This window comes from Genypterus blacodes, unplaced genomic scaffold, assembly GCF_046128005.1.
Source record: "Genypterus blacodes isolate CSIRO-AG114 ecotype Tasmania unplaced genomic scaffold, CSIRO-AGI_Gbla_v1 ptg000011l_1, whole genome shotgun sequence".
Classification (NCBI taxonomy): domain Eukaryota; kingdom Metazoa; phylum Chordata; class Actinopteri; order Ophidiiformes; family Ophidiidae; genus Genypterus; species Genypterus blacodes.
Window position 1 is genome coordinate 433,633 of NW_027466825.1, and position 27,199 is coordinate 460,831.

Here is a 27,199-nt window from a genome sequence, read left to right on the forward strand (position 1 = left end):
CTTCTGAGAGAATCAGGGTCCTACGTTTGTTTATATAGACTGGGTGACGGCTACGGGGTTTCAACCTCCAAAAAACAGGGGCTGACTAGTCTGGAGGTGGGACATGGAGCTCCACAGTGAAACAGTCATTGGCCATAAAGGACAGGCACATGAATAATTAAATCCATCAGACGTTCTACCAATGAGAGCGCACGTAATGTTTTTCAACGAATCAGAACTGTAAGGCGGGCTTTGATTTTATCTTAGCTCGTTCCTATTGGGTTGATTTGAAGCGGGCAGGCATTGCGTTCTGCTTTTGCATGAAAAGTATGTATATTCAGTTTAGCTTCCGTTGATTGGCCCATCATTTATAAATATTAAATACAAGGAAAGGGGCTGACCAACGAGCACGAAGATATAAAGATACTTGTAATAATTTACACAAAACCCACCCTTTTCCGACATTTACCGAGTGTGTCCGATGTGACTTTCATCCCTCAAAGCAAAAATAAAAAAAATCTCTGTTCTCCCCTTCGTCGCGCTCTGGATCAGCCTGGGCTCTAAGAAAAGAAGCTCAGGGTTGAGGCCTGTTCAGACCGACGAGGAAACTGAGGAAAATAGTCGTTTTACTTTATGTTTTCTACTCTAATCGTGCTTGTATGGATTATTTTTCAAACTCGCGCCACTATATGTCGATTGCTTGGTTTTGCAGTCACGACACATTTGTTTTTCCGGGACTTTGCTGCAATCCTCGGACTCGCCTGCGAGTGACGACCCGTCTGTGGACTCTAATTTCCGTATGACCATCAGGAAAGTCCGGGGAAAGCCTTAAGGGATGAATTGTCGTTTAATATATATGTATTTTACCGTTTCTATGTTAATATGCCATGCATGGTATTTATACTAGCTAACGCGTCAAATATGTTGTTAGAATTTAAATGTTTTTTTGTTAAATCGTAACGCTTTGCTTTAGGCCATGTTTCGAAAGTCAATGCCTTGACTTGGCAGCTAACATAGCAACACAATTCGGTACCTTTGTAACAAAATACACAACTGGTAACTTATATTTGCCGATATGTTAATAACACTTGTAGTATATATTTATGTACCTGAGTATAAACGTTCATATCTACCGCCATAGCACAACTGGCGAGCTTCTTCATTTAATAAGGGGTATGTAGTTTGCCGTCTACGGTGGTATTTTTACCTGATGTTTTATACATGTAAGTGGTTATTAAGAATCTTACACGTTTTGACGGCATAAGATGTTAACTATTCGTTCTAATTGGCAGATTGGGCGGTTTTACGTTTTCGTTGAAGCAACGAGTCAAATGTTATGTTAGCTAAATATCGCTATATTTTGAAATTGAGATTAAAACCTCGGTTTTTATTTAAGGTTCGATATTGAGTCTGCAGTGGGATGTGATCGTGTATATTGTTGATGGGTCAGTATTTATCATCTGTTGTGTTGTGTTTACGTGGATGGGTTTAAAATAATCGTAATGCTGTTAGCATAGTTGGGCTCAATAAGCGCTCAACATGGCGGTGCCTGGCTGTAAGGGTTCTTGTTGTGAACAAGAAAGATGGAGTCTGGAATACTCCTGTCGGATAACTTGCCGAGCTAGCCAACGGTGTAATGTGTAAAACACAGTGAACTCTGTTAGAAGAAGAATGAAATTGATAGTATCGTGCTTCAGCATAAGTCATGGCAGGATAGTTAAACTACCGAGAAGTTAGTTTGCCGGTACACCATCATCGATTCCTCGTTGATGGGAAGCGTCGAAGCCATTTTGCAGCTAACTGCGTTGTCTCGTATGTGTTTTGGTGAGGATAAGACTTTTTGGTTAACAGAACCTGTACATTCCGCCACTATTGTGTTGAACATGACGGAAGCTGTAGTGCAATTTGCAACTTTATATCGTTTTGCTCAAATGTTAGGTGTTGAGTTAATGCGTTCGTCTAGTTTCTTTTTACTCGGAAATGCCGTGAGCTGGTTACACAATAGATTGATCAGGTTAACTCCATTAGTTGTCTCCAAGGGAAGGGAGAGGAACATAGAGCTGTAGAGCAGCGTTGATTACATGAACCCTGTCACAATGTGGGGTCTTTGAGAGACACAACGTCCCATTGTATCTATCCAGTACTGTCTGGTGCGTGTGTGTGAGGTGCTTCAGTGTGTTTCCCTTGACCATAATATGCATATTGCTTTCATACAGGGGAAGGGAGTGAACATTAATGCTCTACCTCTTGTTGTCCAGTGGAGACGGGTCATTATTCACTGTATGGACTGTTGAATAAAACATTGTTATTGTTACTTGTTTGTTTTAAATAAAGATGCTTGAACCAATGTTAACTGGGGATGTGTTCTTTTGAAGTGAAGCTGCAACAATTCTTCCCATATACATTGTGTGTGTATGTGACATTTTAATGACTATAATTTAGTAGACTGCTAATTTCTGTGGAGCTATCAGCATGAACATGCCACTTTGCCCTCATCTTCTTTTGCTAGGTCCAGCTAAAGGAATGGATCAAGCCCTGAAGCAGAGATAGGTGCCACATCTGCAGTATCCTTACAGAGTTGGACCTTCTGTTTTGCATAACTCGCGTTGTCTTTTTGGGGGGGATGAAATGAAAAATGCAATATGCTCGACAGGTTTAAACGCAAGAAAGAATGTGACAGTAAATCACATTGTTCACCATGTGCCATGCAATACCATGACTATACAATGAAATCATTATTGACCAGTTGGCGCCCTCGTCTGGCTCTTAATGAGACTGCGCAGCATTGCAAAACTATTGCGCAACCACTTCAGTGCGGAAGTGAATCCCAGCGACCCGCCAACTGTGCGTCCTCTCCTGGCCGAATGCGGGTAGTGCACAGATCTGGCAGACCACGAGAAGTTATGAACGTATATCGTTATTGCATTGCTTAAGGATACATTTACACGGAGATTTGATTCCGTATCAAAGACAGAACTTACCAATTCACTCGTTATTCTCAGGGATGAGAAGACGGATGAACCCTGAGAGCGTCTGTGAGTACTGGACTGCTTTCAGTTCACTTATAAAATGCATGACATGTAACTTCACTAGAAAGGAAATGTGTTTCTGTCACATTTGCAAGTAGTGATAAAGAAAAGAAAAGAAAAAGTACCGTTGTTCTCCAATCAAGGTCAGAAATTAAAAACATAAGTAACCACAGAAAACCAGGATTTTCATCTGAATGTCTGTAGTTGCTTATATTTTTCATGTAAAAAAGCTGGAACAATTCACAATTTTTGTTGTCTTTCTTTACTAAATAGACCTTTGGTGGCTAACCTTTACCTCTGCAGGTAAAAAGGAGAAACTGCACTCTGTCTAGATGTAGGAAGTGTTTAAATTAACAATCCTTTGGCCCGTAAACTTCACCTGGGTCTCAAAGATAGACTGAATTGCTTTGGCAGCCTGATCTTGACTGAAAATAGGTGCCACATGTTGGCCATGGATCTGTCAGAGCCAGAGAAAGGTGATTGGTATTTCATAAGGTATAAATGTGATATTGTCGTAACACTGATTTTGGATGACATCATTGTTGTAGCCATAAAGATTACAACAATGATGTCACATGTATACATAATGAAATACCAATAACTCTCACTCTGTTTCAGTGTAACCAGCTCTTGGGGTTCACTGCTCTGTCCCATGCAGTGCAATTTGTCCAGATTTTCGTCCTCTGATCTACTGAGAGTTAGAGCGCTCGATAAAGGATTGGTTTTGCAGTGTGTTGCCCCCAAACACAGGAATGTCTATTGTTGGCAGCTGGTATTGCTTCTGTTATTTTACAAGTAACTCCATAACGCTATTGCCACAGTTGGCTTGAGCATCTGGTTGAACCACCGGTGGTCCCAGTACATGGGGGTACTGCACCTGTAGCCACGTGAAAAGGTCTGATTGAATCGCTGACCGTGTTTGGGGGTACGGCACTGATGATACTGCTGGTGGTACGTTGAAGTGCAACACATTTTGGCGTGCTGATCCTCCACCCATCTTGTAATCCTTTTAATTTTGTGCTGATTTCAAATAATGCGGTCATCAACTCACTCAATGTCTTCTTTCTTAGCCTTGATTCTGGCTCCTTCATGACCGGCTGTTTCCTTAAAGCGGGCCCCTGTTGCTTTAAGGTAGCTTCTCCCAGCTTTGCCTTCAGTGCTGCAGCACATTCGAGCAGGTCCACACGTTCCGCCTCTAGTTTTGTGCGTGTTGACAGCGCTTATGATGCTGTCGATGTGTGGCTCTTTTGAGATCCACTTAAGCGGGTGTGTCTGCGGTGGGAACCAATCTGCGAAAACACTGTCAGTCAATCTAACAGTATCATGCGGGTTGTACTCTTCTGGTGGTGTTTGCACATCTTGTGTAGCTGCAGTCTGTCTCAAGCAGGTGCAAAGGTGTTCTACATCATCTTTGCCCAATAAGCAGATCTACATCAATCATTCTAACCTTTAAGAGCTCCCAATTTACGTTCCTTCATTGCATCCGTGGTTTTGTTTTCCAGTTCATCAGCCATCTTGTCTTGGGGAATACCCCTAAGGATTATCCGCTTTGTTGTCACTGGAAACACTTCAAAGGTTCATGTTCCCTTTTCTCAATATCATATAATAAACATGTTTCTTTCACACACTCAGTTTCAACTTTTTTGACTGAATGTAACTGCTCCTCCAGATTTGTCACTTGTTGGGTAACAAGCAGTCTTGCGCAAAATACAAAGTAACTTCCTTTGAATTAGAAAATAGGAAGTTACATTAAACATTATACATTCAAATATACCTTCTAATCTGCGGTCAAAAAACTGTGTTGCTTCCAATGCCGTCCAATAAACTGATTGGATGACATCATTGTTGTCCTGTTTCTTGGATGACACCCCTTTGCGGTTCAATGGCATCACTTTGTTGGTCATTAGTATTGCTCTCTTTTAGGAAGTAGCGCTGGCGGCTGTGGCAGCCTGATAGTAACAGTGGTTGGCTCTGTTAGAGAGTGTCTGACCACAGGCAAACTTCATAGTTAATATTCTTGTGCTTTTACCTTAATACATCATATTGAGTAGTTTGGGATCTCCTGGTTTTACTTCGTTGTTTTCCATCCTGCAACATTTGTTTTTCTGACAAGCGTTCATTCCTGGAAGGGGCTGAGGGTTTGTGTATCCAGGGGGAGCTCTTGCCCGATGATGTCAGTGCCTGACAGTGAGTGTGTTCAGGCGAGTACAAGGCTGGTGATGAGCGAGGGGATGTGCAGGCAGCAAGGCGAGTTAGGAGGGAGAGAGGGAGGGAGGGAGGGATCGTGCAGACGCACAGGATTACATTCAGATTTACACTCAAAATGTTTGTTGCTGTGCAACAAAGTAGCCAACCAACCTCAAACCCTTTACTTTACAAGTCGTAGTAACTTGCAGCTTGCGTTATGTCCTGGGATGAAAGCGCAAGCCAGAATAGTACTTTGTAGAATTCATAATGAGACATTTTAATTATTGTTTATTAGAGCAGGAAATCTTCCCACAGAAACTAAAAACCACAGCCGGTGATAATTGTATTTGAATAAAACATCTCTGCTGACCATAAAAGCTCATTTATGGGCCTTATTAAAGTTTGTGAATCAGGTTTGCGGCACCTACTCATGTTAAATTCACAGAAACTCTTAGTTTTGAACACTAATTAAAGCCATTGTTACAGGATTAGGCAAACGTGCAGTTTAAGGACGTGTTTTCCCTTAAATTATGCACTGGGATGTTTAGTAATAAAAACGGATGACGCAGGGTCAGAGGCATGCGTTCTCCGAGAGCCCATTGGAACAAGCTGGCCCACTTCTGTCCGCAGAGTGAATGTCCTGTTCTTTTAGTGTTTGTTTTGGCTGACGCCTGCCCCAGCAAAATATCTTCATCTTTCCTTATATCGTCCGTGCGCTCCATTGATCCCGCCAAACTCTCAAACTCTCCCTCACGTGGAAATGCGCTTTAGGTGGCTGGGTTTGGAGGAAACAGCCGACATTTGCAGGAATGTTGCCTTGGCCGTCGCAGAGCTCTTGACTCCAGGAGGAGTCGGCAAAGTTGCGCAGGAGCTTTACGCTTCTCAAGGCCTCTTCCTGGAACTACGGGTGCCAAATTAATTGCGCCTGATCCTACCTCCCGTGGCAATCGGCTTTGTGCTAATCTGGGACTCTCGCGAGGCGGCCAAGTCTGAGGCCTGAGGCCGCTGTGCTGCACGGCGGCGTCCTGCTCTCATCTCCTATAGCTTTGACCCCTGGCACCTAGATATTTGCAAACCTTTCCGGGAACCTTCATTGTTTTTCAGTCTTTAAACGTCTGAACCTCACTGTTACACCCCAGGCTCCCCGCCCCCTCTCCTTTGTTGTGTCGTCTCCCCACATCCCGCTCTCCGTTTCCTTCATCTCTGTGTTTTGCACAAAAAGTCGTGGCAGACGGACGCACGCCGTCTGTAGTGGTTCACCCCCGGCTCGTTTTCTCACTTTTTTGTGGTCAGTCTCTTTGCTGTGCTGTTGTTGTGTTTCCTCCTGGCACGCTGCCCTCGCCTCTGACCATCTGCCTCGCTCTCTTTCTCACTGGACCCCATTTTTGACTCCTTTTCTTCTCTTTTGCCATTGTGATTACTAGTGTTGTATTTCTGACCACAGAATTACTTCTACCCCCCCCCCCACCCCACCCCCCACCCAGCAAGCGTGTGTGCTTTTTAAAGAGCGGCGCATACATGCAGTTGTTTACAGTGGCCTTTAAAGACGGGCCGTCTCCAAGCAGGAAGCACCGTCGAGCCGAAGTGCAGCAGCGCACAGCGTCAGCCAGCATGCAGCCACTTCCTCCTCCTCCTCCTCCTCCTCCTCCTCCTCCTTCTCCTCCTCACGCCTGAGCAGCGGCTCCAGCAAAACAACCCTCGTGCTTATCACAGAATTATGCACCCCCTCCTCTCCTCTGCCCGTCCTCCTGAATGACACACACACAGACGCACACACGCACACACACACACGCAGCAGGCATTTCACCCCTCCACCCCTCCACCACGTCCTATCTCGCTTTCTCTTATGCCTACACACACACACTCACACACACCCTGTCTCCCCCCCTCTCCCTGCGACCGTCGCTCCTCGCCAGTACGGCATGCCTGAGTAGCTGCCTGGAGATGAAGGAGCTAATTAATTTGATTTAGCCGTTCCCTCTCTCTGGCAGTGGAAAAACCAGCCGCCCTCTCTCTCTCTCTCTCTCTCTCTCTCTCCCTCCACCTCCACCCCCCTCCGCCATATCAGGCACCCCTCCCAGATGATTTTCCACATATCCTTTCCAGTCTCCTTTGGCAACGTCCACACTCCTAACCCTCTCTTCCTCCTCTCCTCTCCTTTTACTTTTTTCCCTCTTTCCTTCCTTCCTTCCAAGCGCACGGCTATATTTTCACCAGCAGTCGCGCATATCAAACAGCTCACAATGCACGCCAACTGTACGTCTCTCGTGTGCAGCTGATGGCTTTTTTTAGTGTTTCAGCTCCTCTGTTTCCGCCGGGACGGTCTGTGTGACTCAGCGGTGTCTCGCTGCTCACGCAAACACGCTTGTTATGGTTCACCCGCCGGCCTGGGGGATGTGAAGCACGACAGCAGGCCTGTCACGACGTCAGGTGCTGACACCCAACTTCCGCCATTTGATACCCTGATGAGAGAGCAGTCTGGTGTTATAACTACCGCCTCTGGTCCCAGCGCCCTGAACTTAACGGCACAATTTGGTGGACGTTTACTCCTCGTTTATATATCCTATATTAAAGGGTTGTAAGCCCTCAGTGCAGTCTTGCAGGCAAAAGACGCTGCAATGTTGAACTTGCCAATTCATACTAAATCTTTAATGGATGGTAAAGTGCTGTTCCACTGACATGCAGACATTTTGTATGCCGTTACGGGTTTGCAGGCCGGGTTCACCACAAAGGCCCGGTCACGTACGCAACGGGCAAAAACGTGACTCTAGTCTACAGGACAAGAAACGTGCAGGATTTAGATTTATAAGGAGCGAGCAATAGCGTTGGCCAGAACAAAACAGCAGACCCAACAAGAGAACAACACAGACAGGGCCTTCAGTGACTGACTATTATCTGGAATACAGGAAAATTAATTATTGCAGCTTTCAGGGAGGGGAGCGTGTGAGATTACCACGTTCCTGATAGACAAGTGATTGTAATTACAGGAGTTCTTCATCGCCCATCCGATAGACAAACTGCTGCAGCGGGACTTCGTCTGGTCGTGACTACTGGGGCAGGACGGTTATTTTTTATGACTTGCCGTTTGCTGCGGAGGACAGATCACAGATAAGGGGATATTAATTTTGATTTTGCTGGAAGACAAAACAAAACACCTCCACACTCAGACGCTCAGAGATATTAGCAGAGATACTCTGAAGGGGATAAATGCGCTCTCAGAGGTGGAGAGATCGTCCTGGACACGCACACACACCCTCAAGCCTTAGTCGGGACGCTGACATGAGGTATTTCTCGTAAAATACCGCCAAATTTGTCATGTTTTCTGTTGCTGGAATGACTTTATTTTTATTTGTAGCGTAATTCCTGCTATGACTCTGCAGAGTTGTGTGGGATAGGAAGGATACTTTCATGGTAATTATTATTTATTCGACTATTTGTGAATGTATCTGACCTTGAAACTCCTTTTATTTACATTTTGACTGATAGTTGGCAAAATTGGGCAAATCTCTGGTTGTGCTATATCACTTATCATGGGCCATTTAACTTTTAATGACCCGTGTCAGGGAGAAGACTGAGGAAGAGCTATTTGCATGGACATTCAGGGACCCATTTAGCGCGCGCTGTTTTTTTTCTGTTTCAAGTTGTCGTGTCGGTTGGTGCCCTGAAATTTGCCTTTGTGAGCAGCAGCCAACTGTTTAACCGAAGGCATGTTCCGACACGCTCAATCTTTCTCATTTTCCAACGAGGTTCCCTCAAGTTTCCCTGCGCTGCCCCGTGCCTGTAAGACCGAGTTGAGGGCACCAAACCCCATCCTGTCGGTTGTGAAGACGTCTCCGAATGTTGATCCGTATCGATGCCTGTAGATTAATGCCTGTCTGCCGTTTCACCTCCTCGTCCTCTCTTCTCTGTGCACAGGTCGCAGAAAGGGAAACGGCGCTTCGTCCCGGCACAGCGACCGCTTCCTCTTCTCCTTTAAGAAACCCCTGACATCTGAACCTCGCAAATGTCGTTTGACTTCCCACTTTGATCTGAGGCCAAGTCAGCTGGAGAGCAGGTTAGTCATCCCTTCAGTGAGGCTGTACAGGGTGTTTACTGGTGCCTCAGCAAGTAGGAATTCAGTATGATGTTGACAAGCAGCACTACATTGGTGCATTGTTTCTGATCATATGAAACATTGGAAACACTATTTCCGCTCATTAACACGTGCCAGACTTTGTTATTAGATGTTCTTCCGCGGTACATTTTGTGCAGACACTATTTGTCTTGTATCCGCCTCATTGTAAGGTAAGAAACTAAGAACATCAGCGGCCAGCCAGTATGGTTTAATGAAACGTAAACAAAGCAGGCCTCATTGTATTGAACTTGTAGCGTTCACTGTCGAATTGCACCGCAGCTAAAATAGCTCGGCACTGACAGAGGCAATGAACTTTCACTTCCCTGTTCTTCTAATAGGAATGCAGAGTTCAGTCCTGCAGCTCGACATTTAGCTGCCATTAGACTTATTACATGTTTGATTTTTAGGATGAAGTGCACGGTTAAGCACAGACAATAAACTGGTATATGAGTCAAATAAATACTTTTACGCTTGAATGTGTCAAGCTCGAGCTCAAGGTTAGGTAACTTTCACTGTACGGCAGTTAAATATTACAAAACCGTGTCGGCTAATGGCTTAAATTTTGCAGCAAGATGGCCTCCTTAGTCCCCCTCCATCTTTGTGCATTCAGACGTGTGTGTCGCTTGGTAGCACAGCATGAAAGGCTATGATCACGTTTGGGCAAACACCCATGAATAGGGACGGCTGGGGGACAGGGGGTGTCTCTGAATATGGGGTTGGCGTCTGGCTGCATCATGGAACAATGCGAGTGCACATGTGCGCACTCCTGGAACACACACACACACACACACACACACACACACACACAAACTCAAACTCACACTCGCATGAAGTATTGTCTTTTGCCAACTTGCAATCTGCTTCATACCTACTAAGTTTTCTCGCTTTCTGTTTTATTTCCGTCCATCCAGCGAGAAATGACTCACGACAGCCCGCCGCCGCTCGTCCCTTGCACACACCGGCGTGCTTTGGGAACGCCAAAGAGTGCATGAGAGAGGACGAGGGGGGGGAGAAAGTTCCTCAGACTCCAAAGAGCCCGAGAGGTCACAGGAACAACACCCAATCCCAGAGCAGTTCCCATGGAGACAAGTGTGGCGGTGTACAATGAGGGTGAGACAGAGACACACACACACACACACACACAGAAAGAGAGAGAGAGAGAGGGCAGGGAAGTTGAGGAGGAGGAGGGTGGGTTGTTGGCTTCAAGGTTCAGTTGGTGGGGTATGGGGGAGTGGAGGGGCAGCGGCTCCTCTCAAAAGGACAGTGGGAAGTATGATGGTGTCGTAGCATAACAGTCCGAGCACATTCTTCCACCCCTCCTCTCATTTTTCTGTCCCCGCCGCCCTCTTGTTCCAGCTGAAAAGAATACCTCCCGGTCTGAGGCCGCTGAGTGGTGCGCGGCCGGCAGCGGCAGAACAGAGGTATGTGGAATTTCCATTGACCGTGACGTGCGCGGCCGAGAGCAGGCGGCCTGGGCAGGGGTGGGGAGAGGAGGGGGGGGACGCCAAGGGGACATTTGAAAGTAGCTGCGAGACGTTTTTCGAGGAACGCCGATGAATCAGGAGCGATACCCAGCCCGGAGGCCTTTTGCCGTGGGGGGCTGGGGGGGTGGGGCCGCGTCGGCCTCGAAGGCCGAGGCCGCTGGCACGTCGGCTGTGTTGTTGTGTTGAGCGGAGGACGGGGGATTGATGCTCAAACTGGCCTAAAAGCTGCCAACTAACACGTCCAACGGCCATCTCGCGCCCGATAACACCTGAACCCTTTGTGTCAAGGCCGCGGGTGCTCTGAGCGTGTCCCTGCGCCGCTCTGTCTGCCCTTCTTTCTCTCCCCGTCTCTCCATCTCCTGTTAATCCCCCTGTTTTTCTCCCAACTTCACTTGTTTCACACAGTGTTCCCATCCGCCATTTGACTATCACCAGTTTGTCCTCTCTCTCCCTCCCTCTCTCTCTCTCTCCTTCTCGCTCTCTCTCCCTCTCTCTCTCCCCTCGTCGTCTCGCTCGCCTCTGACTCCGCGTCTGTCTGTCCGTCCGTCCTTGTGCCCAGGTTTTTTGAGTTGGCACGGTTCCTGTTTGTTTTCAGCCATTTTGGGGACTTGCAGTGCTCGTAACAAACTGCTTAAATGGCGTCCTCTCGCTTGCTCTCCCACTCTGTCTCCCTCTGCCTCTCCCTCCCTCTCCCTATCGCCGGGCTTTGTGTATATAAAGTAGCGTGTGTGCGTGTGTGCGTGCGTGTGCGTAGAAAGGGAGAGAGCGAGAAAGAGAGAGACCGAGAGAGAGAGAGAGAGGAACACTTCCAAATAAAAAGAAGATTGGATTCGGGGTGGGGGGGGGGTGTATTGAGGGGGGATTCACTTGCTGGAAAAAAAGCAAAAACACTAAGAATCATGTGTCACACGCGAAAACCGAAGTGAGAGAGGAGAACAGGCAAAAGAGAGGGAGAGAGCAGAGGGAGAGTTAGAGCAAGAAAGGGGGAGTGAGTGAGAGAGAGAGAGAGAGAGCGAGAGAGTGAGCAAGTCAGAGTGTGAGAATCGCTCCTGCCCTCTGTCTTCACACACTGCTGCCTGTGTGCATATGCGTGTGTATGTGTGTGTGTGCGTGTGCGTGCGCCGCCTCTCCCCGCTCGCTCGCCTGCTCGCCTGCTCGCTCTCCCTCGCTCCCCCTCTCTCTCTCTCTCTCTCTCGCACACACACACACTCAGACGTGCGCATACACAGACCGAGGGGGAGAGAGAGTGAGAGCGAGAGAGAGCGAGCGAGAGAGAGAGAGCGAGAGAGGGAGTGTGAGGGGAGAGGGAGAGAACACATCGCAGCAGAGATGCAGCAGGAGGTTTTCCAAGGTACGTTCTCTTGTATGCTTGCCTTCCTGAGAGAGAGAGAGAGAGAGCGAGAGAGAGAGAGAGAGCGAGAGAGAGAGAGCGAGGGAGAGAGCGAGGGAGAATGAGAGGAAGAGAGGCTGATTTTCTGTTGTTTTCCTGCTTGTTTTGCGCTTCACTCCGTCGCCGTGGTGGCTGTTTCGCACGTGAAGAGGAGGAAAGGGTTTTCTATTTCAATGTGTGTGTGTGTGTATGTGTGTGCGTGTGTGTGTGTGTTGGGCGTAAGTGTTAGTGGGTGTGCGTTTATGCATGGCCGTGCCGTGCGTGTTTGTGTAAGGGATGTGTGTGTTTATATGTGCCTGTGCTCTCTCCCTCTCTCTCTTTCTCTCTCTCTGTGTGTCTCTGTGTGTATGTGTGTGTATGTGTGTGTGCGCGCGTGTGTGTGTGCCAATAACAGGCCTCGTCTCCCTCATCCTCCCCTCTGTTGCTGGCGCACCACGCAGTTCTTTTTCAAGAGCGATGACTCGTTTTTGAGATTGTGACGAAACTTTTAATTCATCAAAGCTTCTCGCGTTGCTGTGATTCGCGTTAGCAAACGGGTGAATCGCCACAACACGACGTAGGCTTTGTCGTTTGGGGAGGGAGTGGGGGGGGAGGGGGCAACCTTCCCATTACCGTTACGGGCCAATCTCCTACCCGTGTCCCTCAACTTGCAAACAACATTACAGGAAGTGCGTGTTGAGAGGCCAAACTGTGGCAAACGTCTCTCTGGTTCTCTTGTGTTCACGGTGGGCCGACCCCCGCGTCCTCCATTTTGCCTTGTCGCCGGCCAGCCGGTTGTTTTGCCGGGGGTGTCTCTCGCAGAGCAGCAGAGGGCATATTGATGTCACCAACCCTGCTGTTGCCGCTGTAAAGCCCTGATCCTTCTCTTTTTTTCCAAAACAACAGAGCTTCTGCTGCCAACTCTTCCACATTCCTGGTTTCCATGGATGCCACCCCAAGCGCCTGTGCTCAATGTATGGAAAATATGATCCGCACAGTGCCACAGGGGTAGGGGGGGTCATAGGTCAGACAATAGGAAATGTCGCTTCTCTGTGGGCTCTGCGGGTTCAGTCGTTTGGATTGTGTTTGGTAAAATCTGATATCCCGACAATGCAAGTCGTGGTTGTCGCTTTGTTTACATTACGCATTTCTTTGAAAATTTGAGAATTGGATAGGATGCGACTGGAGCAGCGCCGCTATCGCTGAAGTTACGTTGTGATTCCTGTTTCTAGCGCAGCCCAGTCCAAACCTAGCTGAGAAGCGAACCATTCTCGCTCGTTCAAGACCCAAACTTCCAGCGGGTTCTCACTCCACCTTCAAGATGGACTGCGCATGAAATTGAATATGATTTCGGGAAATTACTCCCAAAAAGGTCAGGAGTGTTATGTTACTGCTCTCCCGGGGTACATTTTTGGACTTGCTGGTTCCTAATGCCTCCCCTGATTCCGTTGCAGCGGGCAGAATTATGGGAATTACGTGCAGGGCTGAGAGCTAACAGACCGTGGAGCGCGCGGCATTTGAGACACGGGCAGGTCGGCTGGTGCGTGGAGCGGCATGCCAAATCACCGCGATAGGACAGTTTACGTGTGGGGAGGAGGGGGGGGGGGACAAAGAGGGCGTGCAGTCGGTCACACTGAGTGGGATCTGAAAGACAAGGAAACCATGAAATGTGAACATGAGAGGGACGTGTTTGAAGTTACCCCTACCTCCCCCGCACACACCACCGCCACCACCTCTGCTCAGCCACTCCCCGACCCATACCAACTTCTCTTCCCCTCGCTTCCCCCCCCCCCTGCTCTCGCTATCCCATCTGGCGGTCGCCACCGTCGTCCCTTGGCCCGGGAGGTTGTGGAGAGTTCAGTCGTCGTTCTTGCTAACGATGCCCCCCGATCCAAACCCCCCTCTCTCCCTCTCTCTCTCCCTCTCTCTCTCTCTCTCTCTCTCTCTCCCGCTCTGCTACCCCAATGGTTGGGCCCCTTCGGCTGCTCCATACGAGGGCGAAAGCTCAACCGACACCTTCTCCTTCCCGCTACGCACTCCTCACCTCTGGCTCACCAGGAGGAGCACAGAGGCCCCTGTGCATTCCACGCCCTCGCCGGCAGCCCCTAGCACGCACATACTCCTGCCGCGTCACGATTGAAAACACAGAATATCATCGCTGGAAACGCAGATTTCATTTCGCACTCTACTTAAAATCAGACATGAGTCACATTTAAACATGAAAGCAAATTAAGTGGCACTAAAACTGTATTAAAAATGTCACTTTCCACCAGACCATTAATCCCTAATTAGCGTAGGTATCGGACCAAACTGCTCAAAGCGGTTTGTTTTAGAGCCAAATTAGATAGAGTTGCGGACGCACGCCGTTTTCGTGCAGCAAGAGCACAACATTTTTCAGGATAGATGAAAGCAAACGCATTTTCTCCTCATTGATTTAAAGCGGTTGTATCTGTGGGTGCACGTGCCATTTTTAGTGTGAAGTAAACACGATGCTCGAAGGCCGCGTTCAAGGCCCGCGAGCCGGCGTACCAGCCAACATCCCGTACCGTGCCGCTAGTGCGCCTCGCCTCGCCTCGCACAAGGCTGTTTGAGTAGCGCTTCATTTTCCCTGTCCAATTCAACGGATAACGCACAAATGGATTTCAAGGTCACCGAGTCGTCCGCATTTTCTCAGAGGGGAGCCGTATCAAAGGGAAACAGTAAAGCATCTGCCCGTCTGAATCCAGTCCCAAAATCAAGGCGCTTCGTCTGTTTCAGTGAGCCGTTGAGCCAAACAACACTTTCCCTTTTTCTCCAGCTAAAATGAGATTATTTCAGAAGATTTAACACTGAAGGAGAGATCTACCCCGAATCACAAGCGACAGCGTGTACCTCCCGTTTTGTCACTCGATACGGAGTGAAAATTGTATTGGCGCGTTGCGAAAAGTACGTGTCTATACCAGCAGTTGTCCTCTCGCCTGGAAGTATACGAAGACCCTCAGCAGCGACGTGAAATGTGCTTGGTATAACGTGGGGGGCTTTTTTTTTTGTTTGTTTACGAGTCTAGTTCGTCATTTGTCCCGCACCAGCTGAGCACCTGTTCCTGTGACGCCGCTTTGTAACGCCGCGAGCATAAATAGACGATCAGCGCTCCGGCCGACTAACATGTTTGTTTGCACAGAACATCCTGTTGCAGCGAGGTGCGGGGACGGGGGGGTTTGCAATTTGTTTGGCTTTGACTTCAGGGTCCTCTCTATGTCTGCATGTTACAGGGACGGATGTGTTTGTGCTTATGTGTTTTCTTTTCCTCCCCTCTCCTGCATTTCCTTTGCATTTGGAGGCGTAATCCTGCCCCTTCGTGTTGGAAGTGAAGTACATTTGATGCATATTTAAAGCCGCCCGTCACGGTCAGACTGTGTGTCACGCAGGCTTTCTTGTGCAGCAGCTTGTGTGCGTCACAGGGAGATAAAGAGCAAGGAGGCGTCATACGCATTTTCCTGTCCGCATTGCAAGCATCAGATGAGACGGTGACATTTTTAGCCTCGGCAGCGTCTCTCGGTGTGTCCGCCCACTTGTAGCAGGCTGCCGCTTACCATAAGGGATTTCCTGCACAACATCCACCGCTCAGTGAATGTGAGCGACAACGAAGGCCTCTTTGATCCTGGACAGACAGAAAATGCGCGCTCTTGTTTTTAGCAGTAGTAACCATAGCGAATAGGCACAAACAGTTTTTTTGTCCCAGTACAGCACATAGTGTGTATCGCACTTTGGTTTGAAAGACTCTTATCTGTAGTTAATTCCACCTGTACCTGTAGCCTCTGGTGTTTTGCACTCAGATTCACCCTTAGGTTTTGAATGTCATTTACAAGTAGGCTCATCAATATAAATCTGCTTTGTTTATGCCTCAGTGTCTCTTGCCTGTGGGCATGTATGCTACAATGTTGTGTACACGCAAGTGTTTGTGTGTTTGCCTATGTGCTATGTGTTTCCTATGTGGTTCCTGTCTGTCTGACTGTTTCTGTTTCATCCTACCGTCTCTCTCTCTCTCTCTCTCTCTCTCTCATGCTCTATCACTTACCCCACTTTCTTTCTCTCTGTCTCCCCTATTCTATCATCGCCAGTCTGACTCTCCTTAGCCCTCTCTCTCAATCTCTTTCTCTTTCTCTCCCTCTTTCTGTCTGTCTGTCTCTCTCTCTCCCTCTCTTCCTCTCGCTCTCCCTCTTTCTCTCTATCCCTCTCTCTGTCCCTCTGTCTCTCTCTCTCTCTCTCTCTCTCTCTCTCTCTCTCTCTCTCCCTCTCTCCCTCCTCTTCCCTCTGCAATAACAGTGCTGACCTAGTTTCTGCCTGTTCAGGGCTGCCTGTGGAATTTTACAGCGGCCTGCCTTCCTGGCCGCCTTGCTGCTTGAAAACGCAGGCAGAAAAGCATGACTGAGGATTTTTCTTCTTGTCGCATCATTATGGCCTTAAACTGTCTCTCTTCCTCTCCCCATTCTACAGAGCCCCAAAAGTGCCCCATTTTAAATAAGTAATAAAAGTAAATTGCCTTTTGCAGGTGAATCTGCAGCTATCCTATGCATGAAGAAATAGCAGGATGGCTGTACAAACCGCCATAGCAGTTGAATTAGAATGGAAATGGGAAGTACCCGCTGCTCATCCTCTCCAGCTTAACTGAGATTGTACCGGATGCAGAGGGCGGAAAAACACCCCTTCCCCATGCACACGCATGCAATCTCCCTCCCTTCTCCTCTTCCCCTCTTTCCTTCTCTCCCGCTTTGCCTTAACAAATAAATGGTTAGAGTCATGCCCGGCAGATACTAGCCACTGCCAGGAATGGCAGTGATCACAGCCACCCCCTCTCCTTCAGTCTGTTCGAAGAGCAAGAGAGCGGGACTATTTTTATGTGTGACGGGTCCATGCACACAAGTCAACACTATTCTGAGGGAATCTTGATTAAATCTGAACGCTTTCCAATTAGGCAGGGGGAATGTTGTGTCACAGCCGTGAGAGATGGATCTGTGGAATGCCTTTCTGAAGGCTTGGCTGTGGTACGCTGAAATCTAAACCAGCACTGCTGCAGATTCATTCCTTCCCCCTACCCTCTCCCTCCGCTCCTCACTCACCATGGCTGGCTGAGCTGTTGGAGTTTGCTGGGGCATTTAGGTGTCTCTGCCATCCCGCAAAAGAGTTCCATGACTGCTGCTGCACAGGCTTTGGCTGTAATGTCACTTCTGCTCGGCTGTATGTCATTTACATGTTTCACATTCATCTTCAGCAGTTTATCATAGTAATGCTTTCACTAATACTTCTTTTATTTGTTTTCTTTTAGATTTTGGGGGCCGGTCATGGTGTCTGGTGAGAAGGTGTGGGACCCCCTCCACGTGGGCCTTGTTCAGTCACGTCTGAGTGAACAACACCCAGCTGATTGGCACTCTGCTCTCTGCGACCTCCCACATAACACAGCGAAGGACGCCGCCACGTGTCACCAGAGTCGGTCACCTTTGTCTTCCCTGCCACCAACATTAGTGGGATTAGACACCCTTCAGTCATCGTCATCATTCCATCGACCTAACAGTTTGTGCCTCAGGGGCTGTGGCTCGACTACAATCGGAGGACTTCACAAGCCGATCCGTTCTGGAGTGGCCTCTCTGCCTGAGAAAGAGGAAAAGGAACGAGAGGCTGAGCAGCTGGAGATGAAGGGTAAAAGGCACGGAAGCCGTGGAGAGGCCACAATAGAGGACAGCATGGAGGACATGGAGGACGGACCTAAGAATGCTAAAATCACCTTAAGCTTCCCGCTTTGTGCCGCACCCCTCCCTGCCTCGCTGACATCACCAAACCACTGTCGCAGCTCTGCCTCATCGTCCCCTTCCCCCCACCGACGGCGGCCATCCTCCAAGAGTTCAGACGAGGGGTCGCTGTGGAAACTGGACGCTACCATGGATGTAAAGCACAGACCCTTTAGGCCTCCCAGGCACGACAGCTCTCCGTCCTCATCGCCCTCCTCCTCTTCATCTCCCCTGGCTGCTCACACGCTTATCAGGAAGGATATAAAATCCCCCCCTCCTCTGAAGTGCTCCAAACTCAATCCAGAGACTCAGTTTAACAGGTCCCCCCCCAGGCCTTCCAGCGGCTCTGTAGGGGGCTGTTACGGAAGAGATGGATGGGATGAGAGACACGGTGCGGCTAACGGTACGGCCTCACCCTCTCGGACTGCCCAGATCCTCTTTAATCTGGGCGCTCCGGCCTATCAGGGCCAGAGAGTCGGGGATGCAGAGAGGAAGGACAAAGTCAGACCGGCGGGGAAGGTGGGGAGCCCTCACAGACCAAGCCTTCACCCTCCCACTCTCCACCTCCCTCCCCCGCTACCGCCTCCCCCTCCTCCCCCGTCTGAAGGACTTACCGCCCCCCCACACTCATCCTCCTATTCCCCTATGGACAGCCTGAAGCCCGAGTTGATTTGCGGGGTGTGCCACCGGCTCTTCAGCTCGGCGTCCTCGCTCACGGTCCACATGCGGCTGCACCGTGGAAGCCGCGCCCTCAGCTGCCGTTATTGTGGCAAAGTCTTCATTCACAGCAAGAGACTGCAGTCCCACGAGGCCTCCTGCAGGGCGCCGAGCCTAGCCTCTAACAGCCTGGGCCCTCCCTCTCTCACTGTGCGGCCAAAGGAGGAGCCGCTAGAGGAGGGTGAGGTGCGGGTGGAGGGGGGAGTGATTGTGGGAGAAACAGACATCAGTAGGGCCCGGCCAGGGAAGAAAGCACGAAGCCTCCTGGCACGTATCCAAGGAGATGATGCAGCAGCTACGGAGCTGCTCGGGGGTGATGAGAACCATTTTGTGAAGGTGGTAGATGGCAATGTCATTTATTTCTGCTCCGTGTGCGAGCGTTCTTACATGACTCTATCCAGCCTCAAGCGTCACTCCAACGTGCACTCGTGGCGCCGCAAGTATCCGTGTCATTATTGTGACAAGGTATTTGCTCTAGCTGAGTACCGCACAAAGCATGAGGTGTGGCACACGGGAGAGCGTCGCTACCAGTGCATTTTCTGCTGGGATGCTTTTGCCACCTACTACAATCTCAAAACACACCAGAAGACCATTCACGGGATTAACCCCAGCCTCATCTCGAGTGAAAAGACAGCTAATGGTGGCTATAAACAGAAGGCTAACGCCCTCAAGCTCTATCGCCTTCTCCCCATGCGCTCCCAGAAGAGACCCTACAAGACCTATAGTGACGGTTTGGCTAATGGCCTCCTTCTGCCATCGAGCGAATCACCTCCACTTTCTCTGCCGGGCCTGGGCTGCTCTCTGGCTCCCGAAGACCTGCAGAGTCTCATCGGCGGGGCCCACCCCCAGAGTGTGAAGCCCGACCCAGATGCCTTCCCCGACGGCTTCCCCGTTTCTGTGGCTGTTGAGCAAAGAGACTTCACCACACTAGTGCCCTTCCCCCAAACAGACCTGTCCAAAGTTAGAGAACACGAGAGCGAGGCCCCTGAGCTCGAGCAAGGGAAAGTCAGTGGCAGCAAAATGTCTGGTAGTAGCAAAAATAAAATTCCCAAGACCAGTAGAGGCTCGGAAGCAACCATGCCGTCTGTGATAACATATGGCCACACGAAACCCTCTGTCATAGTTCACGGAACAGCAGTGTCATCATCTGTCATCGTCCATAGTAAGCAGGTAACTTCTCTTAGTGGGAAAGGAGCGGCGGACGGCTCTTACCCAGAAACCAGTAGCAGTCAGACATCCCACAAAGGCGGCACCAGGCCAATGAAAAAGCAAAAGGTCAGTGCAGAGAGTCACAGAAAGAGGTCCAGGGAGAGCTCAGATACTACAGAGGAAGGCTTAAGAGATAGCCAGGACACTGAGATAGGCAGATCGTATCACAAATCACGAAAGTCACACAGCAAGAATGATATGGCCAACACAAAGCAGCTGTCGGGGTCACAGGGCAGGGAAGCAGGGCCGCTGTGCCAGATTACCGTACGCATCGGCGAGGAAGCCATAGTAAAGCGCAGCATCTCCGAGACGGACCTCCGGAGAGACAAGAGCCTGTCTCCTCCCAAAGCCAAACGCAACGAGACGTCGTCCGCGAGGGTCGCCAAGGAGCCTCGCCACTCTCACTCCCGCCACCACCACCACAAACACCGCTCCCACCGCAGAGCCAGCCTGGAAGCCGAAGGCGAGGGGAAAGAAGGCGAGTCTGAGGAGGAGGTCGGGGAGAAGGTCTCCAAATCCCCAAACGAAGTGAGGGAGTATTACTTCCGCCAAGAGGTGCGCGAACAAGGGGAGAGTGACCACGACACTGAAGACAACTTGTGGCGGCCTTACTACTCCTACAAGCCTAAGAGGAAGACCCAAGCACATCTCCAAAGGGTCAAGAGCTGGCAGAGGAAACTGAAGTTCAAACGTTCCCTGCAGCTGATTAGGAGGTCAGAGAGACACAGGAACGACGTGAGTAAAGAGGCCGCGATATCACAAGATACCAGTGAGGACGGGAGAAGTGAGGACGTGGTGGGGGAAGGCGTGGGGGGCGACAAGGAGGAGGAGGTTGGAGAGGCCAAAAAGTTAATCAAATGTAACACGAAGAAGGAAGAGGGGGGAAAGAAGGATTACCCCTGTGTTCCTTTAAAAGAGAAAAACAAGGAAGCTGAAGATCCCGTTAAGGAGGCTCGCGGTGAGGTTTCCACCCCTCCTCCTCCTCCGCTCTCCCCGAAACCTCCTCTGTCTACCTCAGTGGCTCCTTTGGGAATAAAGAGGCGGCCGTGGACTAATGGGAATGCAGCAGAGTGTGGCACATGTGGCCGCTGGTTCTCCAGCCCCAGAAAGCGAGACAAACACGAGCTTAGCCATCTGCTGGAGTTTGTTTGCCTCTTCTGCCGAGCCACTTTCCCCTCAAGGAATAAATTGGAGGATCACCAGAGGACCCAACATCCCAAGCCTACTGAGGCGCCCTCTGTGCCTCCCAAAGTGCTTCTTGGCGAACACGACGAAGGTGTCGGGGTCAAAGTGGTGCCAGAGGCCGGAAAGTACGAGGAGGAAAAAGGACAAATAGACTTGGTGGTGAGGAGCAGTCGGGCCAGTCCGTGTCGCCTGAGCAGGAGAGCGTTAGCGCGACATACGTGTTCACAGTGTCATAAAGTATGCAAAACATCTTCAGCACTAATCCGCCACATCCGACGCCACGAGTTAAGCAGTTCCCCAGAGAGAGATAAGGAGGACAGAAACTCAGAGCCAAAAAAAGCAGAGACAGTGGTGAACACTGTTAGCAGAGCGCCAGAGACTGACAAAGTACACGTTCCCAGCGCTCCCAGCGCTCCCAGCGCTCCCACCGCTCTCTCTGTTTCAGTTATCAGCTATTTAACACCAGACCAACCCGTCGCTGGTGACCGTTTGGCATCACAGCCACGTGAGAACCACCTGGGCCAGCTGAAAGATGAACATCTGATGTCAGAATTCAGCGACAAGAAGACAGAATTGAAAGCTGTCAAAGCTCTCTCTCCAGAGAGAGAACTCGCTCCTCAAATTTCAACCTCTACACCGGACAACCCGGTTAACCCCACGCCTCCTAAATCCAAAATCGTGCCCACCACACCCTCTAATCTTCAGAGTGTACTAGTCATGAACGGGTCTGAGTGTCTGGATTACCGCACCCCCAGTAAGAAGAACCTCGACAGCCAGATCCAGCGTACGCCCAGCCCCGCACACGTCCTGGCTCCCACCAACACCTCTACAAATGTGCCCATGACATCACAGACCAGAATAACCACTGCTGCTCCTCCTGTTTCCATGACAACCGCTCCCAGTTCTGAGGTGGGATTCATGAAACGGGATGGGGTCATTATGGACAGAGAGACGCAGGGCGGGAACGGTACCATTCTGTGCGGAGGCTATGAGCAACAACATCTGGTCCGCGATCTCCGAGTCCAGTCCCTGTCCAGGAGCCCCTCTCCGGACCAAGCACAAGACTTGACCATGTCCTCCATTCTAGCCAGGGAGAGGGAGATGCAGAGGCAAAGAGCGAAAGAGAAGGAGTTGGACAGACAAAGAGAGAGGGAGAGGCAGAGGGAACGGGAAAAGGAAATGACGAGAGAGAGGGAGAGAGAGATAGCCAAGCAAATGAGCAGAGGTGCCCACGTCCCAGAGGAGCCGCTCACTCTCTTGGTCCCTAAAGAGGAGCCGCTCAGCCCTGTGCTTTCACCCCAGCACATTTCCACTCAAACCACTATGAATGGACCCTCCTCACACCGGCACACTCCAAAGTCCCCCTGTCAGCCCCCCACAACTGTCAGACTGTTAGCTCAAGCCAACCGCCACCGTCAACCCAGTTCCCAAGGCCACGAGCGACCCCACCGGCCCGCTGGAGCAGCTGGTACCGGCGACCGCCCCTCTGCTCACGCCCTGCTCCTTCCCCGAGCTCCTCCGCCGCCTGACCACGACCACCACAACTCAACTCCTTCTTCCAGAGACTCCCAGCATGCAGAGACCTCCTCCTACCTGGCGCAGGATTACCCCTTACCCCTTACCGCTCAAGAGAGCTGCCGCTCGGGTAAGAAGCAGGAGGAGAACCTGCTCATATCCTCCTACCCAGCCGGAGCTCTTCCCTTCGGACCCCTAGGGAAGGTGATGGTCCCTAATGGCGGGGACCTGGCCAAGCTGCCATTCTACCCAGACCCCTACCAGCTGCTCTACGGGCCGCAGCTGCTGGCCTACCCCTACAACCTGGCGGCGCTTCCCGTGGCTCTGAACATGATGGCACCCGGGGGCGACAAGGTGGAGCCGCTGCCCTTCCTCCCCGCCATCTTCAACTACGCAGCTGCCGCCGGGTCCTACATGGGCGCGGCGCCTCACCATCTTTTGGCCAACCCCAGCCTCTACAACAGCGGCGGCGGCAACAGCGGCAAGAAGCAGCGGGACAGCAGCAGCGGCAAACCGTAGGACACAAAAGCACTATAACTATGGAATATATTACAAAGGGGACGGTCTGGCCTGTTTGGGATGGGAGAGGGAGGGGTGCATGCTCACTGGGTCATCGAGTACACTTGCACAGTATCCCTGCCTCTCTTTTATTCATTAGAGATCAGAGCTAGGCACGAAATCAGGAGGAGGTGTAACAGGAGAAGAAGGAGCAAAGAAACGGGGAGAAGAGGCCAATATTATAGTGACGTATCATGACTCCCCTCTTTACTCCTGTTTACCCTTCCGACTCTCTCCTGTCTTGCTGTAGTGTGTTGTAGTTCTAGAGTTTGATTAATCTTCCTCCCTGACTCATTATATTATATATAATATAAGAAAAAGAACTGCTAACAGGGCGTGTGCTGTGTGGAAAATTAGTTCAGCCCGCTTCCCTTTTTAGTGACCACATAAGGAGGATAAACACTCTTCTGGGAGGGAGGGCTCGTCCGGGCAAGGATAAGGGATGAGACCAGAGAGAGAGAGAGAGAGAGAGAGAGTCCTTACTCGACACAGTTGGAGGTAGAGCATTAAGCAACGCAAAGCTTGTGTGTGTTTGTATGGGCGCGAGTGAATTAGAATACAGGTGTATCCTGTTGTTAAACTGTCTGTGAAAGTTTTATATGGGCTTATAATTGGGGATTTGTGCATACAGAGGTGGACGTATGCAGGTATTAGTGTGTATGTGTGAAAGTGTATGTGCTACTGTGTGTGTGTGTGTGTACGTGTGTGTGTGAATGGCTAGAGATTGCCACCTGAGCGCTGATCATTCCGTGAGGTTCTGAGACGCACATAGCATTCCTACTCTTGTCGGATTAGCTACTGTAGGTCAGTGTGTAGAAGTGATTCCTTTCCTATCCAAAACAGAAAGGAGTCATTGCTGTGGCTACGGCACGGACGCGAGACTATGACAATGACAGATCATCTGAGCTTATATAACGTCTCCGGTAAAACCTGGTGACCTTGTGGCCGGATGACCCTGTAGGATCTGCATAGCATTCACCATAGTTTGTACCTTATGTGCACAATAGAAAAGTAGTGGTCACTTTAAGGGGACACTTGTAGCTGCTTCAGATATGTAGCTGGCCACTGGGTAAGTAATTATAGGCTGGTAGACCATTGCACTTCCGGTTATCATCTCAAGTCTTTCACATAAAAAGTAATAAAGGAATAAAAAATCTGTACGCCTTCATCTTCAGACGCCTTTTCCTCTTCTAAAGGCACACTTTGTTTTTTGACGAACGCGACAGCAAAGATGGAAAATGGATTCAGGGTATTGAGTTATTTCTGGATAGGGAAAGAAATAAACGGGCACAACATGAGAGGAGTCCAACCCCCCCCCCCTCCCCCCAGCACCACCACCACCCCCCCACCCCACCCCACCCCCCCTCCGCCTCCCCCTCCCTCACAGAACGGACATTATGGACTGAACTGTCCTGCTCCCCCTCAGCGGGGAGGTCGGAACGAGTCTGAACTGCTTCCTCTTCTTCCCTGTGTCATACGAGCGAGGGTGAGGCTGAGCTAAGCAGCCAAAGTGGTGGCCGAAAAACTTCCCAGACGACCCCCTGGGCCTCTTATTGTTCTGTGTATTGTTATCTCTCTGTTTTTGTTTGTTGGTTTTTATCAAACTCTGTTGTTGTTTCTGTTGTTTAGCCCCCTTTGAACCGGATGGAAGTGGCTGGAGTGAAAAAGGGGGGAGTTTGAGTAAACTTAAATATGAATGTAAATTTAGTCATGAGGTTAATGAAGTACAGCTGCATTAATGGTAGAGTTGGTTTCAATTCATTTGTTTTTCTTTTTGACACAAGTAACCTGTTAAAGAACCGTATAACGTCTGGTATGCATATATACAGTAGTCCTAGGAACATGTCAGTAAACTTGGGTTCTGTATCCACAAAGCATGAGCAACACTTGCTTCCTAACCGTTTATATCCTCCGCAAATCTGGCATTGTGCGCACAGCTTTTTGTTTCCTTTTCCTTATATCATTTCTGGACTCTTTATCTTCCATATCTCTGTTGATATTTTGTTTTTTTTTGCGTTCTAGAAGGTCTCCACAGCAGTCGCTGCCATCCCTTTTTTTTTAGGAGCTGTTCAATTCTCCCTCCCTCGAACTTACGGTCGCACGCTGCACTTCTGAATGAAGTACTTGTATGTCTGTGTCTGTGTGTGTGTGTGTGTGTGTGCGTGTGTGAATGACGGTACCGGGGTGCTGCAGGCAGGAGTGTAAAAACGCAGCGTGACCAACTGCATCTCCTTGGGTGTGGTTACAAGCCTTGTGCGTGTGTGTACGTATTTTGTGGATGAGAGTGCGTAAGGAAACCAAAAGAAATATGCCGAAGCAGCATATCCCCTGGAATTATATGTGACACATATTGTTTCTTTGACACTTTTCTGTGGGTTAGTTTCTGTGTAAAAAAGCCTTGCTGTCTCCAATACTCTATCTGAAGCCATTCCTGTAGACGGACATGTTTGTGTTTTTGGACCATTTCTTATGCCATAGTTTAACGTCATGGTTATCATACAGACCAAAAGCATGCAAACCGAACTGTATAGTAGTGACTGGACTGGAATCTGGTGGTAATATACAACAATTTACTGTATGTTTTAGTTACAATGAATGTGCCTCTGCTTTGATATTTAAATAATTATCTATTGTAACGTGGATCTGCCAGATTTCAACTGTTAAGGTGCCTTGTTATGGCATAAGAAATTTGATCGGTAAATGAACATTCTCTTGAAAAATGAATATAATTTGGAGATAGATCTCATGGCTTTGTTTGCTATGAAGCTGTTCATAGATGTAGGGGTGTGGCTAAACTGTTTTGGTATTGTGTATATGTCTAGGGTAATACTGTGCCATATAGAGCCCACAAAATATGTTAACATTATTTTTAAAAGATGTTTTAATGTTGCCTGATGACTTTGTCTTTAGATTTGATACAAAGGCTTGTAGCCACAGCTCTCCCAAAGTCTGTAGTTTCCTTTTCCCCCGACATTCTTCTTGTTCTCTCTCTCTCTCTCTCTCTCTCTCCCTCCTCTTGTTCTTGTCTCCCGTTCTTTCTCTTTGCTGCAATCAAACAAAATAAAGTATTAACCTAATGACCCAACGAAACCTGCTCTAGTCTGGTCTCATGGCTTTATTAAAGATTACACATCCATCCTGAGCGCCTAATGTGAACCATGTGCTCAAACTTGGCGGACGCCTGGGGGTTACATCACTTGATCCTCCCGGCGCATTCTTCTACTAACATGCACATTTAACATTTTGTGAATTGTTAAATGTGTGACGACTTATGTAGATGCTTTGTGATGTGGATATTTGCCCTGCGAGGAATTTCACCCAGAATGATGTAACCAAAAGGAGACGGGGACATTAAGGTGTGTGGATCTGTAAGCATGACCTTTGACCTCTTTGGAGCACAAGGGGACAACATTTCCAAAAGGATAGGAAGTTTTTTGTATGTAAGGGATATGAATGAATCCAGCTCATCCTGCACGTTCTGCGGTGCGAACAAAATCACATTTTTCCTATTGATTTCAAATTGAGGAGGCGTACACGGATATTTTCAGCATCTGGTCCCCTGTTTGATATTGATGTATTCGATGTTAATGTGCTTTTTTTCTCCTCCATTTTTCCTACATTTGTGTCCTCACCTGTGATATTTGCTGTTTTTACTCCATTCTGTTTACTGAGATGTATTGCGAAGTTAATCGCTAGGTAATGGCAAGTCACAAATCACAGACTGATAAGCCAAGACTAGAGACTTATGACTTTGTCCCACCATGCAGTTACACCTTGTCCATGTCAGGAGATGATCTCTAACAATCCTTATAAATGTTGCACGAGCGCTCTCCCACTATAGTGACACTCAGTGGCTTAAATGTGAACAGTCGCTTTGGTGTGACTCACCCAAAATATGACGTGACGGATGAATTTCCTTTTTGAAAGCGCCAGACCGGAATAAAACGGCACCTCAGAAATTGAATACATTTCTCAAAATCACACCGCAAAGTGGATGTCGAGCGTGGTGCATTCACAGCCCAGGGGAGCGTTGTAATTTTCCTATACCTTTGCCGTGCATGCTGCTGCTCTTAATAGCCACCAATAAC

The 27,199-nt window shown here is 49.2% G+C and overlaps 1 protein-coding gene across 4 annotated transcripts; it reads left to right on the forward strand.

Annotated features, from left to right (window-relative positions):
- Positions 1-10,328: 10,328 nt before the first annotated feature.
- Positions 10,329-24,762, forward strand: zbtb4 (zinc finger and BTB domain containing 4). 4 transcript variants are annotated; one of them, XR_012964559.1, is made up of 2 exons: positions 10,329-10,419; positions 10,666-10,739. XR_012964559.1 is itself a non-coding variant. In XM_076159785.1 (2 exons), the coding sequence occupies exon 2, from the start codon at positions 17,484-17,486 to the stop codon at positions 23,070-23,072; it is 5,589 nt and encodes a 1,862-aa protein (XP_076015900.1). In that variant the 5' UTR covers positions 10,329-10,419; positions 17,468-17,483; the 3' UTR covers positions 23,073-24,762. The 4 variants fall into 4 exon arrangements, 3 of the variants coding, with proteins under 3 accessions (XP_076015900.1, XP_076015891.1, XP_076015907.1); XM_076159785.1 differs by lacking the exon at positions 10,666-10,739 and adding an exon at positions 17,468-24,762; XM_076159776.1 differs by lacking the exons at positions 10,329-10,419; positions 10,666-10,739 and adding exons at positions 11,867-12,144; positions 17,468-24,762.
- Positions 24,763-27,199: the final 2,437 nt, after the last annotated feature.